At 45.7% G+C, this 16,371-nt stretch overlaps 1 protein-coding gene across 2 annotated transcripts in view; it reads left to right on the forward strand.

Moving 5' to 3' along the window:
• DOCK11 (dedicator of cytokinesis 11) overlaps window positions 1–16,371 on the forward strand; it is a 204,024-nt gene that overhangs the window by 42,110 nt on the left and 145,543 nt on the right. For both annotated transcript variants that reach the window (XM_039244393.1, XM_039244395.1), the window contains exons 2-6: window positions 10,193–10,309; window positions 10,615–10,704; window positions 11,083–11,165; window positions 12,348–12,417; window positions 13,476–13,571. In XM_039244393.1, coding sequence (XP_039100324.1) covers window positions 10,193–10,309; window positions 10,615–10,704; window positions 11,083–11,165; window positions 12,348–12,417; window positions 13,476–13,571 — 456 coding nt within the window. The remainder of the gene's footprint in view (window positions 1–10,192; window positions 10,310–10,614; window positions 10,705–11,082; window positions 11,166–12,347; window positions 12,418–13,475; window positions 13,572–16,371) is intronic.

Raw genomic sequence — 16,371 nt, forward strand, 5'->3', positions numbered from 1 at the left:
TGCTAAATCCCTACAATTTAGCTGATGCTAAGTGGGGAGTCACAGCTCAGAAGTGCAAAACTCCTTATCCAAGTACGTTGCCGGCTCTCCAAGCCAGTCATGTTCAACATCATCTAGACAGCGAGAAGGCAGGACCTCCCTTTGGTAAAGACGGTAGCCGCGTTTGGGGATGCCGTAGCAAATCCTAAAATGCAAAGTCTGTCCAAGGAAATGAACCACGGTGGGGGTGCGTGTGGCTTTTGTTAGCGTTCCGTGCACGTGGGTTTGTGATGTGTGTCACGGGGGAGGTTGCCGGTTCGGGGCTCCTTTGGATAATCGGTCTGAATCCGGTGTCACTAACGTGTGAGACCGGACCTGCCCTGAGCCCTCAGTCTCCTCATCTGCAAAATGGGCATACTAAAAGAAACTGCCTTGCAGGGTCTTGGAAAGAATTCAGTGAGGTAGCAGATATAAAAGGCTTAACTTCATATGTGCTCATGCTCCCTGCGAGTGGTAGAGAAAGTACAAGGAGCGGTCCCCCCTTCTAGGTGTTTATGAGCTTGCCAAGGAGACACATCAGCAAAGCGGTGAGGGCTGTAGGCAAGAGGTGGGAGGGCGGGCTGTCCCAGGCATGGCCTGAGCCAGAGTGTGCACCAGGACTGAGCATGCCCCGTGGTCTCCTGAAAAAGAAAAACTTTCCCTTAGTTGTTTGCTTTAAGAAAGGTTGGTGTCTTGAATGCAATTTGTATGTGGGGTTTTTGTGCCAAGATGTGCCCTGAAAAACAATCTTTATTAAAATATGCTCACGCCTGTGTTGCCAAGTTGGGTTGTACTGACTGGATGGCTGCCCCCCCCCCCCCCCCCCCCCCCCCCACCGTTGTCAGATTATATTAATACAAAGCTCCTTCAGTACTTGGGGTTCCTTTTGGGAGAGAGGGGAAGAGGTGTGCCGGTGAAAGGTGATAGTGTGATTTCGGAAACAGACAAGGTCATAAAAAAGTCACATACTCTATTGGAACCTTCCAGAAACATTGGTTCATTGGTTACAAACACCGTTGCTTTGTGCCTTGTGGGGGGGCGGGGGGTGGGCTAGAGATCTCTATTCTCTGTTGGTGGCACTTCTATCACTTTTTTTTTTTGCCCACTGCTCATCCTCGCGCACCACCGTTGACAGTTTACCTAGTCTCTGATCTTACGGAGTTTATCAACAGAAGCAGAAGACACGGGGAAACGGTCGGAGACCACATAACACCATACAGGGAAATCCTGTCGAAGGATTCGAACATAAATAGATAGGCTTGCACGCTTGAGTGTGCACAAGCACTTGTGCAGTTGCTTTGTTGGAAGATGGGGCTGTCAGAGGGTATGCTCTGAAATCTTCCCTTGACAGGGAAGCCAAGGGGGGGTTCAATTACAACAGCTTCTGTGATCGACTTGACCGTCTTGCGTCTGTCTCCCCCCTTCCCCCCACCCCCCTGCTAAACTGTGAACTTCTCAAGGGCAGGGTCTGGTTCGTTTTCATCTCTGCATTCCCAGGTGCCAGCACAGGGCCTGGACCTCGGCAGGGTCCTGATAAATGGTATAGCAAACTCACTTTCCTTTTCTGCGTTGCCGGAAGTTGCATGCCCCCAGTGGCCATTTTGAGTGCAAAGTGTTATTTTAAGATATTCTCTGTGGAGAGAGCACTCTGAACTCTGCTACCAGTGTCTCAAACAAAAGGGGAGCTGAATGCCTGGGGGGGTGGGGAGGAGTATCTGGAGAAATTCCAGAGGGAGGGAGATGGAGGAAGGATGGGAGGGAGAGACTCCCTGAGTAATCCCCTCTTTTTGCGTAGGTTACGTCTTGCCTGAGATTGTTGTTGTTTTCAAGAAGAATATGTTCCTTTAAAAAACAATTTTTTTAGTGTTTATATTTTGAGGAAGAGAGAGAAGGAGAGAGACAGAGTGCAAGCAGGGGAGGGACAGAGAGAGAGAGAGAGAGGGAGGGAGGGAGGGAGAGAGATACACCAAATCTGAAGCAGGCTCTAGGCTCTTCAGCACAGAGCTGTCAGCACAGAGCCCAACTTGGGGCTTGAACTCACAAACTGTGAGATCATGACCTGAACCGAAATCGAGAGTCGATGCGTAACTGACTGAGCCCCTCAGGTGTCCCAGAGAAGAATATGGTCAGATGTCATTGAAACAGTAGTCCAATCACAATGCTGTGGCAATGGGCTTGTGACTTTTGAGCTAAGTCCTTGTATTTCCTAAACTGGTTGCTGTTATCTGTGCTCCTTGCAGTGAACCTTCCCTCGGAGAGTAGGGTGGGTGGTTCCTGGTGGCAGTGGTTTTTGAATTAGCCCTGTCCTCCAAGGCCAAGCCTTCTGGTGTCCCTCCCAGTGTGCTACAGGAGGGATTCTGGGAAGCCAGTGTTCACTTTAGACTTGCGGAAGAGACATTCTTAGAATTCTTAAGGAGAACTAGTTGCTAAAGTAAAAGATTTACCAGCAAACTAATGACCTTTGGTATAATATCTAAGCAGAAGCAACCCCGGCTGATTTCACATTGTTGACAGAGATATGTTATGCAATTATCATTGCTTTTTAAATAAAGTTGAAATTATGTGGTTATGTTTCTAATGATCACATAAATGGGCTTGCTAGTAACGTGAGCTCTTAAAATACCTAAGTGGTTGTATTTACAGAGAACAAACTGGTGGTTGTCACAGGGGGGTGGGCGGGGGCCTGGGTGAAATAAGTAATGGGGATTAAGAGCTATGCATTCCAGTTATGGAATAAATGTCACAGTGAGGAAAGGTACAGCATGGGGAATACAGTCAATAATATTGTAATAACACTGTGGTTACCCATGGTTACCGTACTGAGTAATGTATATGGTTGTTGAAGCACCTGAAGCACCTGTGTTGTACAGCTGAAACTAACATAACGTATGTTAATTACACTTCAGTTAAAACAAATACATGAGTGGGCAGATGCTCGAATATATACTCGCACATATATCTTTATGTATTTGTTTTAGGATTACAAACGTGGTTTTATAATTATACATACATAGTTAAGATGATGAGCGATCAGTCACCTCGTATAGTAGATGTAGAGGGAACCACCACAGAATCATAAAATCGAAGTAGTTGATGCTGTCAGTGATCCCCAATAAAGTGCCAGTGTCTTCTCTTTGGACCAGGAAGTAGACTATAACCAAATTTGTACTGATGAATTTCCTTTCTTTGCCGTCCTTTCTGTGTTAGAAATTGGAAAGTCATCTCAGGTTGTGGACTTGTACACATTCACAGTTTTAGGGTTTACATCATGGAAGCCTATTCAGATCTGGTCCTGAGTAAACCTGGGAGAATGTATTCTGTCCCAAACTGTAGTACAAATTTTGCTATTTTAAATTTTATTTTATTAGTGGGACACCTGGCTGGCTCAGTCAGTAGAGCATGTGACTCTTGATCTCTGGTCATGCGTTCAAGCCCCGCGTAGGGCGTAGAGTTTCCTTTAAAAGAAAATCCAGAAAACGGGCACCTGGGTGGCTCAGTTGGTTAAGCGTTTGACTTCCGGCTCAGGTCACAATCTCGCGGTTTGTGAGTTCGAGCCTTGCATCGGGCTCTCTGCTGGCAGTGCGGAGCCTGCTTCGGATCCTCTGCCCCGCTCCTCTCTGAAAAAAAAAAAAAAAGTTACTACTATTACTAGCAAGTTATTTCAAGAGAGCTTCTGAATCAGCGAGTGAGAACTTTCAAAGGCAAACCGTTTTGGGTTTTTTCTTTTCTTTATGGTGAAAACGGAGCAGGTTCCAAATTTAGGTTGACGGTTTTCCTGTCACTGCTTAGGAGGAGAGAGGCTGAAACATATGCTTCTCTCCAGATTGTAGGAAAGCTTTTGCCTTTTCCTTAACGCCGCTACAGAACTGTGCAGAAATTCGCAGTGGGACTTGCTAGTCTCTGAATGCTTATCAAGTACCGTTTGTTTATAACCCCGTTTTTTGGGGGTTGTGAAAAAGTGCCTTCTCTGGAAGGAAAAATTATGAACCTGTGAGAAAAGACCTTTTTTGTGTGCGAGGGAAGCTTTATTAAGGGAAACCCTGTAAGTCTAATAATAAAATAGTAAAGCTGAATGACAATTGTTAGACTGGAGCACATGTTCTAGACCACAGGACAGAGCCACCGTGAAATCAGGATAATTCTGAGAGTCAAAGCTTTTCCTTGTTTCTCATGCCAAGAGTGTTAACAACTAAATTCTACTGGAAGAGCAATGGAGGCAGTGGTTCCTTGGGGGTGGGGGTGGGGGCTGACTCCTAATGTAACCTCTCTCTCTCTCTCTCTTTCACTTCCAGTTTGAATTGTGCTTTTAATAAGCCTGTGGGAGGGGGTGGGGAAAACAGGAGGGTTGAGGCTGCTTGGGAGGGGTCAGTCCTTCCTCTTTTTCTTCTTAAAGAGATGAAGCCCAACTCACAGCCCTAGATCTTTCCAGTAGGGTAAGCTTTGTGGGACTCAGAATATACACCCCAACTTTTTCTACAGTCCCGCTACCCCTGGCAGATGAAGCAGGAATGAAGACCCAGAACGCTTAATGTAGTGAGGTTTTTTTTAAAAATGTGTATTTATTTTTGAGGGAGTGACAGAGACAGAGCATAAGCCAGGGAGGGTCAGAGAGAGAGGGAGACACAGAATCCAAAGCAGGCTCCAGGCTCTGAACTGTCAGCACGGAGCCCGATGCGGGGCTCGAACCTACAAACCACAAGATCTTGACCTGAGCCGAAGTTGGACGCTGAACTGACTGAGCCACCCAGGCGCCCCCAGTGTGCTTAGTTTTAAATGAAAAGTGAAACCTTGTTTTCTGTAACATGAATATATAGCCTTGAAAACCTAGGGCGTGCTGTAGGCATCAGGTTTGGAAGAATTATTTAAAAAAATTTTTTTTTCTTTAAATGTTTTATTTATTTCTGAGAGAGAGAGACAGCATGAGCAGGGGAGGGTCAGAGAGAGAGGGAGACACAGAATCTGAAGCAGGCTCTAGACTCTGAGCTAGCTGTCAGCACAGAGCCCGAAGCCGGGCTCGAGCCCACGGACTGTGAGATCATGACCTGAGCCAAAGTCGGACGCTTAACTGGCTGAGCCACCCAGGCGCCCCTGGAAGACTTATTTTATACTGAGCATTTAAACAAGTGATTCATTTGGACATATGCTTTTCCATATTGATCTGACACCTACATTAGGAAGCTGAAGGAAGGTTTTCTTTCTTTCGTTTTTCCTTTTTCAGAGGTACTTGGAGCAGGTACTTGTGAAATTATTGTACAGAGAGATTAGCAGATGCCAATTCAACAGGTTAAACATTGAAATTTGAGGACTGTTTTTGCAATCTGTATTGAGCGCATAGTTGGCATGAAAAGCAAGACTTGGAAATTACTTTTAGTGTCTCAGGCTTGCCTTTTTTTTTTAAGATAATTTTTAAAAATTAATTTATTTATTTCGAGAGAGAGCGCATGAGCAGGGGAGGGGCAGAGAGAGACGGCGACAAAGAATCCGAAGTGGGCTCCAGGCTCTGACACGTCAGCACAGAGCCCAATGTGGGGCCCGAACTCACAAACTGTGAGATCATGACCTGCGATGAAATCAAGAGTCGGACACTTAACCAACTGAGCCACCCAGGCGCCCCAGGCTGGCCTTCTTAGATGGGGCTTTATTCACTTAACTTCTCTGAGACCTTGACCACAGGCGCTACATGTTAGACGTGGAAGATGCAGTCTGTTTCCTTTCACTTGGGTCCATGAAAACATGATCGATCTGGGACAAGGGGATCCAATTTTACTATCATAAAATCTCTTGAGTTCCCGAAAGTGGAATTGTTTCAACTCCTTTTGCACTAGTATTCACAGACGTGATAGAGGATGATCAACTTGATTGATTCTTATGGGTCTACAAGTTCAAATTTAAGACTTGAAGTAGATCATTGTGAGGATCTTCCCCCTCCCCCCAGGTTTACTGAGGTACAATTGCAAAAGAAAATTGTGTATATTTAAAGTGTATGGTGTGATCATTTAATATATGTATACGTTGTAAAATGATTACCACCATCAAATTAATGAACACTTTTTAAAGAAATGTTCATTATTTGTTTCGAGAGAGACAGAGAGCGCACAAGCGGGGAACAGGCACAGAGAGAGAGAGAGAGAGAGAGAGAGAGAGAATGAGAGAGAATCCCAAGCAGGCTCCACGCTATCAGCACGGACAGAGCCCTGTGCCTCGTGCGGGGCTTGATCCCACGGACCGTGAAATCAAATCCTGACCTGAGCCAAAATCAAGAGTCAGATGCTTGCTTAACTGACTGAGCCACCCAGGCACCTCTTGTGTACTCCCCCCCCCCCCCAATGAGAGTGCTTAAGATCTAGTCTCTGAGTAAATTTCAAGTACACAATATAGTGTTCATAACTATAGTCACCATGCTCTGTATTATATCTTCCGAACTTACTCATCCGATAACTGAAGTTTGCACCTTTTTAGTGATATCTCCCCACCTACCACACTACCTTTTTTTTAGATTTCACGTATCAATGATACCATACAGTATTTTTTTTTTTAATGTTTTATTTATTTCTAGGAGAGAGAGAGCGAGAGACAGTGTGAGCAGGGGAGGGTCCGAGAGAGTGGGAGTCACAGACTGAAACAGGCTCCAGGCTCTGAGCTGGCAGTCAGCACAGAGCCCGACGCGGGGCTCGAACCCACGAACTGCGAGGTCATGACCTGAGCCGAAGTCGGACGCTCAACCGACTAAGCCACCCAGGCGCCCCACCATACAGTATTTTTGTTGTCATTGTCAGAAGAGAATAATGAAAACCCAGGTACTCATCACCTATCTTTTCCTTCAATTACCAAGGCTATGTCCTTCTTTCGGGTCCTACCCAATGGGAAGTTTTTTTTTTTTTAAACTGAAGTACAGTTGACATATGCCATTATATTAGTTTCAGGGGCCCAACGTAGTGTTTGATATACATTATGAAATGCTCACCATGATAAAGGTTGTTACCATGTGCCACGAAACAAAGTTCTTACAGTATCATTGACTCTATTCCCTGTGCTGTAATTTCCATCTCCTTGGCTTATCTCATCGCTGGAAGTTCTGTACCTCTTGGTCCCCGTCACCTATCTCACGCATCTCTCTACCTTCTTCCCCTCTGGCAGCCACCAGCTCGTTCTCTGTATTTATGGGTCTGGTTTTGTTTTGTTTTGTAAGATTCCACCTGTAAGTGAAATTGTCTGGGATTTGTCTTTCTCTGTCTTGTTTCACTTAGCAAAGTACCCTCTATGTGCATCCATGTTATTGCAAATGGCGAGATTTCAATCTTTTTTTTTTTTTTTTTGTAGCTGAGTAATACTCTTAACACACACACACCCCATATCTTCTTTATCCATGATAACACGCAGTTTTTGTCCTTCTCATGGCAGGATGCCCTTCTTTCTCGTGGCTGAATAATATTTCAGTATATATACACATCACATGTCTTGACCCATTCATCTGTTGACAGACGCTTTTAAGTTGTGCGTTGGCCGTTGTGAATAGCCGTGCTCTACACGCGGGAGTGCAGATGTCTCTTAGAAATCCTGATTTTGTTTTCTTTGGATAAATACCCAGCAGTGGGATTGCTGGATCATATGGTAGTTCTGTTTTTAATTTCTTGAGGCACTGGCTTTTAAGGATCTTTTAGATTTGTTAAATATGATGCTCACTGGTTAGAGCGGTGTAACCTCTCTAAGTAATCTGATAGAGGCGACTCTGAGATGCTCTTCAGATATGGACCTGAGATACAGCCGTGACTCCATTGTGAACCATGGATAAAAACTGTTCTCATTTATAGCAGCGTTACCTATGGTAGCCACATCATGCCAACAACCTGTGTCCATTGACTGATGAATGGATAAAGAAGCAGCAGCGGTGTGTGTGTGTGTGTGTGTGTGTGTGTGTGTGTGGAATATTATTGAGCCATAAAAACAAATTAAATTTTGCCAATTGCCACAATATGGATGGAGCCAGAAAGGATTATGCTAAGTGAAATAAGTCAGTCAGAGAAAGACGAATACCATATGATTTTATTCATATGTGGAATTTAAGAAACAAAACAAACAGTGGTTAAAAAAAAAGAGAGGCAAACCAAGAAATAGACTATTTTTTTTCTTAATGTTTTATTTATTTTTGAGAGATAGAGACAGCGTGAGCAGGAGGGTCAGAGAGAGAGGGAGACACAGAATCCAAGGACAGGCTCTGAGCTAGCTGTCAGCACAGAGCCTGACATGGGGCTTGAACTCATGAACCGTGAGATCATGACCTGAACCGAAGCCGGACGCTCTACCGACTGAGCCACCCAGGCGCTCCAAGAAACAGACTCTTAACTCTAGAAAACAAACTGATGGTTATCAGAGGGGAGGTGGGTGGGGGGATGGGTGAAATAGGTGCTGGGGATTAAGGAGGGCACTTGTCGTGATGAGCACTGGGTGCTGTATGGAAGTATTGAATCGATATATTGTTTAATTGAGCCACCCAGGCACCCACCTTGCGTAACTGGAGTTTAAATAAAAACTTAAAAAAAAAAAAATCTTCTCAAAGGATTCTGTGGATCTAGTTTGCTGGAGACTGTCTCAAATACCATGTACACAAATATAAATATAACTCCAATTCCATTATGATACTAACTTTCAATATATCTAATATTCAGGTTTTCTTTATGTCGTTTTTCTAAATAAAAATATTAAGTAACTTTAAGTGCAGCGTTGTTATTCGAAATTGCTAATATATACCCACCTTGGTTTGGAATAGCGTGTTGAGACAGCTCTGGGTGAATCTGAATATCACAAAGTTCAACAGTTAACGATTTGATGCCCGCCATGGGCCAGGTACGGTTCTAGGTGCCGGAGTTATAACGGCGAACAAGTAGAGGGAAATAAATCTGTGCCCTCAAGTAGGCAAAGACATAAAGTAGACGTTATATCACATGGTGATAAGTTCAGTAAAGAAATACGATAGAAGGTAAGTGGTGGGGTCCTATTCCAAGTTCAGTTTCTTGCATATTAGTATTTTTATGTATTTGTTTAATTAAAAAATTTTTTTGAGAGAGAGGAAACAAGCGGGGGAGGGGCAAAGAGGATCTCAAGCACGTTTCACGCTCCGCACAGAGCCCGAACATGGGGCTCGATCTCACGACCCTCAGATCGTGACCTGAGCTGAAATCGACAGTTGGACACTTAACCAACTGAGCCACCGAGGCGCCCCTCTTTGTGCACTTCTGAGGAGAGGAAAGGCTCTGTGAGGCAGAAGGGACAGAACTTTTATAGTCCCAGAGCTAGGTTCGAATTCTAGCTCTAAAGGCAGACAAGTTACATAGTATGAGTTGAATGCAGAGTTTGCCTCATCTGTAAAATGGTGACAAAGATTAAGCTTCTTTCTATTCATTCATTCATTCATTCATTCATGAGTAAACTTCCCCCCAACGCGGGGCTTGATCTCATGACCTCTCAAGAGTTGCACGCTCCACTGACTGAGCCAGCCAGGAGCCCCAGACTAGGCCTGTTTTGTAGGGGGGTTATGAGTATCACATGAGAAAATCTGGAGAAGGCATTTGGTACGGTTTCTGGCGAGTAGAAGGGGCTTGGTAAGTGCCAGCCAATAGGGCTCTAGTTAATCCTTTCCTGGGTTTCTCAGTCACCGCCCCTGCTCCTTGTGACCTTCACCTCAGGCTGGGGCCCTGCCTTCAGGGGCCACGCCACCTGGAAGTCCCGACAGGGATCCACTGAGCGTGCCACTTAGAACCTCTCCCTTTCATGCTCTTCCCGACGGATCTACTACCTCCAGTACCCAGGCTTGCCTTAGCGCTGCCTGTCCCAGGCACGCGGATGCTGATACTTCGTCTGCTTCAGTCACCCAGTGACAGGCTTCCAAATATACCAGTTTCTGTTTGACCTTTCGTTTTTGGAAGGCACACGGATAAACAGAGTATGGTGCTCTCCCTTCAGAGCTCTTGGCTTTACCGGAGAGATCTGTGGGCGTATGTATGTGTTTTGCAGGTGCAAGTCTCGTTATGGAGTATATTTCTGTTGTGAAAGCGTCTAATCGCTTATTATCATCACTAATCCCTTCTTTAATGAAATTTGGCATCTTTAGCACACGGAGACGAATTGATCTCTTGCGAGTGTGACCCTATTAACTTTACTTTTGTCTTTTATTAAGGAAAAGACCAAGATTGTTGAGCCCTTGGACTACGAGAATGTTGTCACCCAAAGGAAAACCCAGATTTACAGTGACCCCCTCAGAGACCTGCTTATGTTTCCAATGGAAGATATATCTGTGAGTTCTCAAGCACTTCGTTGTTTTTTTCATTTGTGCGAGAGAGGGCGCGAGTAGGGGAGAGGGGCAGAGGGGGAGAGAGAGAAAGAGAGAGAATCTTAAGCAGGCTCCATGCTCAGCACAGTGCTCAACGCGGGGCTCGATCCCGTGACCCTGGGACCATGACCCGAGCTGAAATCAAGAGTTCGAGGCTCAACCGACCGAACCCCCAGCCAGCCCCGCGCCCCCCCCGCCCAAGCACTTCTTTAAAGGAAAACGCACTGTCTGAGCTCATTCTTAAGGCAAGAATGTTCCTTGTCTTCTAGATCTCGGTGATAAGTCGTCAACGCAGAACAGTGCAGTCGACTGTACCAGAAGATGCCGAGAAAAGAGCCCAAAGTTTGTTTGTCAAAGAGGTAAGACACTCAGAGTCCACAGAGTAATTATTATATTGAAACAATATCCTTCCCTTACTGTAAACGGGAACTAAAATTACTGTGACTTGGTGGATCTCCATACCGAGTCTAGACACACAACATGGGTTCTCAGCTTTTCTCTTTTGGACTTGAGCGCCCTCTGCGCTTGGAGTCACAGTGTTCCAAAGGCTGTACGAATTGGGATTTACTGCTGCCAGTCGGTTTAGGGGAGACCATGTTAATCCCCACAGGAAAATCACAACGTCAACATTTTCCGAATTTTTTTAAAAACCTGTCAGTGTACAAGCAGACCTGACGAGCCTGGCTATATGTGAGCGTCTGTCATGTTTCAAATGAAAGATTCCTGTTTTCTTTCAGTGCATTAAAACCTACAGCACAGATTGGCATGTGGTAAATTATAAGTACGAGGACTTCTCCGGGGACTTCCGAATGTTGCCATGGTAAGTGTGGAATTCAGTGGAACCCTTCAGGAGGTGAGGTCCTCAGCGGTTTACCTTTTTTCAAACCGTTTAGGAAGATTCTCACAGTTATAATTGATCATAAAACAAAGTCTTAGGCAACTCGCTTGTTTGGTCAATGCCCTTTGGATAATTGAATGTGTTTTTACTTTGCTCACTGACATTCTTTCAACATGTGACAGTTTGCTTTTTGGTTTCGATGCATCTGTACGGACCAGTGGTGTCAGTGAAAATGCGAGAAGGTACTTGGCTTGGTTCAGTGACCCCAGACATTCTCTTTTTCTTAAAGTTTACTTATTTATTTTGAGAGAGAGAGAGAGAGCGAGTGTGTGCATGAGGGTGTGCAAGCAGGGGAGGGGCAGAGAGAGATAGAGAGAGGGAGGGAGGGGGAGAGAGAGAGAGAGAGAGAGAGAGAGACACTCCCAAGCAGGCTCTGCGCCATCAGCACAGAGACTGATGCGGGGCTCAAACTCACAAGCCACGATCTAGGGTTGGAAACAACTGACTAAGCCACCCAGGAGCCCCCAAAGTGTCTTGCTCTCAGTTGAGTTGACTGAGTGCCTGGAGCCTACTGACCCAGGGGTCATTTCCATCCAGTCTTCCTTGTTAGAGTTCAACTCTTCCTTCTGCCACTTACTAGCAGGATGACCTTGGGCCACTCAGTCTCTTTGAACCTCCCTGTTGTCCCTTTCCTCATCTATGCTATTACTGACCTCATAGTCTGTCTATCCTGTGGGAAATGTTTTCAAGAAATAAGCTGTCATGTCGTCTGTTGGGGTCTTCCAAACACTTTCCTAGAGGAGAAAACAGCACCCAAAATGTCTCTTAACATTGAATCCCAAGATAGACAACCAGTCCAAGTTTATACAGCAGACAGAGGGAAGAGCCAGGATTGCACTGTTTGTCCTGGGGGAAGATCAGGTTCTGACACACCATCTTTGACAACTCTATCCTCCCTGACAAAGTACGGGGCCCCAATGGTAGCTGTGCTGCTGGCCGCGCATGTGCGAGTCCTTATAGAAAAGGTGGCGTCCGTTGAGTCAGAGGGGCCCATCTTGTGTCCTGACATCTCTTTGGCTGTGAAAGAGAGAAGCCTGCTCGACGTGCTTTTATTTTTCCTGCCGCTTCTTGTCAGCATCTGACATAATTCTCTTGCGTTTTCAGCAAGTCTCTGCGACCGGAAAAGATTCCCAATCATGTATTTGAGATTGATGAGGACTGTGATAAAGATGAGGTAAAGGGGGGGGGGGGCTGCACTGCTTTCCTCGAGGTCGCTTCTGCTGAGAGAGGCCTCCTTGGGAAAAGACGAGGGACAGAATTGTTTTTGAATGATCTGTGACCAGCTTTCAAAAAAAATGTTTTTTAAAAATTTTTTAAACACCATTTGTTGCATTTCCAAATGGGATTTAGGAAAGATCAAAGGAAATGGGCTGGGATTTGAACGTAAACATGGTTCCCTACCTGTGGGCCGAGCTCGTGGACTTGGTTTTCTCCGTTCTGGGCACGCGGTGTGGTGACTCCTCCGGACTCTGCTCCCTCATAGGACAGATGGCCCGGATATCTGTGACATTTTTTTTAAAGTTTATTTATTTATTAAAAAAATTTTTTTTAATGTTTTTTATTTATTTCTGAGAGAGAGAGACAGTGTGAGAAGGGGAGGGTCAGAGAGAGGGAGACACAAAATCTGAAACAGGCTCCAGGCTCTGAGCTAGCTGTCAGCACAGAGCCCGACGCGGGGCTCAAACCCACAAACTGGAGATCATGACCTGAGCTGAAGTCTGCTGCCCAGCCGAGCCACCCAGGTGCCCCTATTTATTTTTGAGAGAGAGAGAGCTCAGGTGAACAGAGGAGGGGCAGAGATTGAGAGAGAGAGAGAGAGAGAGAGACAGAATCCCAAGGAGGCTCCCCACTGTCAGCGCGGAGCCCGGCACAGGGCTCGATCCCCCGATCCATGAGATCATGACCTGAGCCGAAATCATGAGTCGGATGCCCAACTGACTGAGCCTCCCAGGCCCCCTCTGTAACACTTTGAGGTGCAGCTTGACTGTTAACTGCAGAAGACCTTGCCAGCAGACGGCCCCAAGGTTTCAGTAAATACCGAGTACCTCCTGTGTGCCCGGCACTGATCCCTTCATTCCTTGGTTTCGTTTCCAGTTTCATGGGGCACCTTTGTGGGGGCGGGGTGGAGGCTTGATGCTTTAATTAGCAAATGAGGGCAGGGCATAGTTTGTGTCCCCCAAATGCTTGATTGGACAGCTGGCTGTTTCCCTGATGGTTTCTGCCCTGTTGCAGGATTCGTCTTCGTTGTGTTCTCAGAAGGGCGGTGTGATAAAACAAGGTTGGCTGCATAAAGCAAATGTAAATAGCACCATCACGGTTACCATGAAGGTAAGGAGTGCTTCTTCTATTACTTCATCACTGTATGGATAGTGCCGTGGGGAGCCTGTGTTGGAGAAAAATATTTCTTTTAAAAAAAAATGTTTCCAGTGAGCCTTAGCCAAAACAAAACAGAGTGCGACTTTACTGAGAGGATCCTCACAGAGGTATCCGATTTTATTTTTAATTAAAAAGTTTTTTTGAATGTTTATTTGAGAGAGAGAGAGGGAGAGAGAGGGCGAGTGAGCGAGCGAGCAGCGGAGGGACTGAGAGAGGGAGACACAGAATCCAAAGCAGGCTCCAGGCTCTGAGCTAGCTGTCGGCACAGAGCCCGACGCGGGGCTCGAACCCATGAACCATGAGATCATGACCTTGAGCCAAAGTCCGATGCTCCACCAACTGAGCCACCCAGGCGCCCCCAGAGGTATCACATTTTAAAAATCTGCAACCTCCAGGATGAATTTAGAAGTGTGACTTTTTAAAGAAATGTAATTATTCTGAGTCAGGAAGTTGAAGAAGGAGGCTGTCATTCAAACTATACTTCAATTAAAAATAAGAAAAATTGAAAGAGGAGGCTGTCAGCTGAATGAAGATAATAGCTTTGAAACAAAAGGGCACGGCAGGTTCCTAAGTGGAAATGAACGTAATGAACGGAAGGGCAGGGTCATTCATTGATTGAGCAAATATTAATTTGGTGCGTATTACACACTGGTCGCTGAGGGGACATATATGGGTGGCTAAGAGGAGGTCCCTGGCCTCCCGCGGTCTCCAGACTAGACAAGAAACCTAGCAAATTTACTCCTCCACAAAGCGGTCCCCTTGGTGCTGTCAGAGAATTGCAGAGTTTTGTAGCTTGGCCACAACGGTGAGTTTGCGTGCGGGCTTTGTACAAGATAGAGGTCGAAGCAGAGGGAGGAAATTGTGCAGGGTCTGGAATGCCTGGGAGCATGAAGTTGGCTTTTGTTCCAGAGGCGAGGCAGAGCCATTAAAATCCAGAGGTAAAACTCACAAGGTCCTTGAAGAGTCCGAGCTGAAAAAGTATTCTCTGAGACCAAATATAACTGTTCTTTCAGATATTCAATATGAGACCACGTGGGTTGCTGAGGATGATTCACACTTCCATTAAGCATTGAAGGTCATTCTGTCTTTCACACAGCCTGCAAGCAGAAATCATGGGTGTCTACCAAGCCAAGACTCCAGTTTTATCTTAATTTAACATTTTGCCTGCTGCTTTCCATTTCGTGGCTGTGTCCGTTCTCGATTTCATTTTCAAGCCCCGACAGTAATGAATCCAAGTTGTAGGATGTGGTCAATCCGTTTATTGGGGACTTCATATGTCCCAGGCACCACACTGAGTGTTTTGTATCCTGTATCTCATTTAATCTTTCTGGTGGCCCGGTGATCGAGGTCCTCTTTGTATTCTTAGTTTGGAGATGTGGAAAGTGAGGCACAAAGAAATGTAGTGGTTAACCCAAGGCCACACAGCCCCAGATGTCCAGACATGGGATTTGAACCCCGGCCGTGCCGAGGCCTGAGCCTGTGCTCTTAAACAGCACATGATCGGTGCTTAGTAGCTGAGTGAGTGACACAGAAGCCTTTGTTATAATCCATCTCCTGTCAGAATGATCCGGTTCAGAAATGCATGCGGGAAGGCTATCATTCTGTGCAGATTGTCAGAAAATGGTTCTATGGGTTTTGACTCCACTCCCAACCTACTCAAAATGTTAAAATGTTCTATCCATATGAAGCTGTAGCCCAACATTAATGTAACGTATGGAAATCTGTCATAAAATGTTGTAAAACAGTGTCGTAAAACAAGACATTGGGGAATTAATATCTTTACAAAACAATTCGCCACAGGATTCTTTTCAATAGCGAATTACTCTAATGCTTTTAAATTGATTTATTTCACCTACAGCTTTTCTGAGGCCCATGGACTATAACGTCAAATGACCGTTGCCTGTAAAAAGTACATGCTTTTAATTTTCGTCCATAATTTGTGAAACACTGATTGGTTGAGGTGGCAGGCAGAATAATGGCCCCTCCAAAGATGGCCACCTCCTAATCCCCAGAAGTTGTAAATGTTTCCTTACATGGCAAAGGGCAGTTAAGATTGCTAATCAGCATGTAGGGAGCATGGCCGCGGTTCTCCAGGTGGGCCCAGTGCAATCACGAGGGTCCTCAGAAGTGGAAGGAGGAGGCAGAAGAGGGACAGGGAAAGGGAAGCCGGGTCAGAGAGAGATGCTTTTTTGCGGGCTTTGAAGATGGTGGAAGGAGCCACTGGCCAGGAAATGCAGGCAGCTTCTGGAAGCTGGAAAAGGCAAGGGAATGGATTCTCCCTTAGAGATTCTAGAAAGGAACACAGCTCTGCTACACCCTTCGATGTAGCTCAGTGAGACCCATGTCGGACTTCTGATCTCCCGAACTGTGAGAGAATACATTCTTGTTGGAAGCCAGTGAATTTGTGGTGATTTGTTGCAAGGACAGGAGAAAAGGAATTCCAGCAAGTGCTCAAAGATTGATGGTTTAGCGTATGTGTTATCTATCCCTGAGGTTGCAGAGTCCACCCCTCACAGGGGCCGGGCAGGGACCATAAATTCATGAAGTGGGTGGTGGGTCTGAGGCAACTTGGTGACCACATGGCCCGGCTGAAGGGGACAGCTGCTGCTCGTCTCCAGCTAATTGTTGGTCTGTTGCTGCTGAGCTAGGCTTTTTGTGTTGCCTCCTTTCATCCCCAGCTGCTCATGTTTTGGCCTGTGTGTGTGTGTGTGTGTGTGTGTGTGTGATAATTCACGTAGCATAAAAGCACTTC

The sequence above is a fragment of the Hyaena hyaena genome, unplaced genomic scaffold (genome assembly GCF_003009895.1).
Source record: "Hyaena hyaena isolate Hyena2069 unplaced genomic scaffold, ASM300989v1 scaffold_243, whole genome shotgun sequence".
NCBI lineage: Eukaryota > Metazoa > Chordata > Mammalia > Carnivora > Hyaenidae > Hyaena > Hyaena hyaena.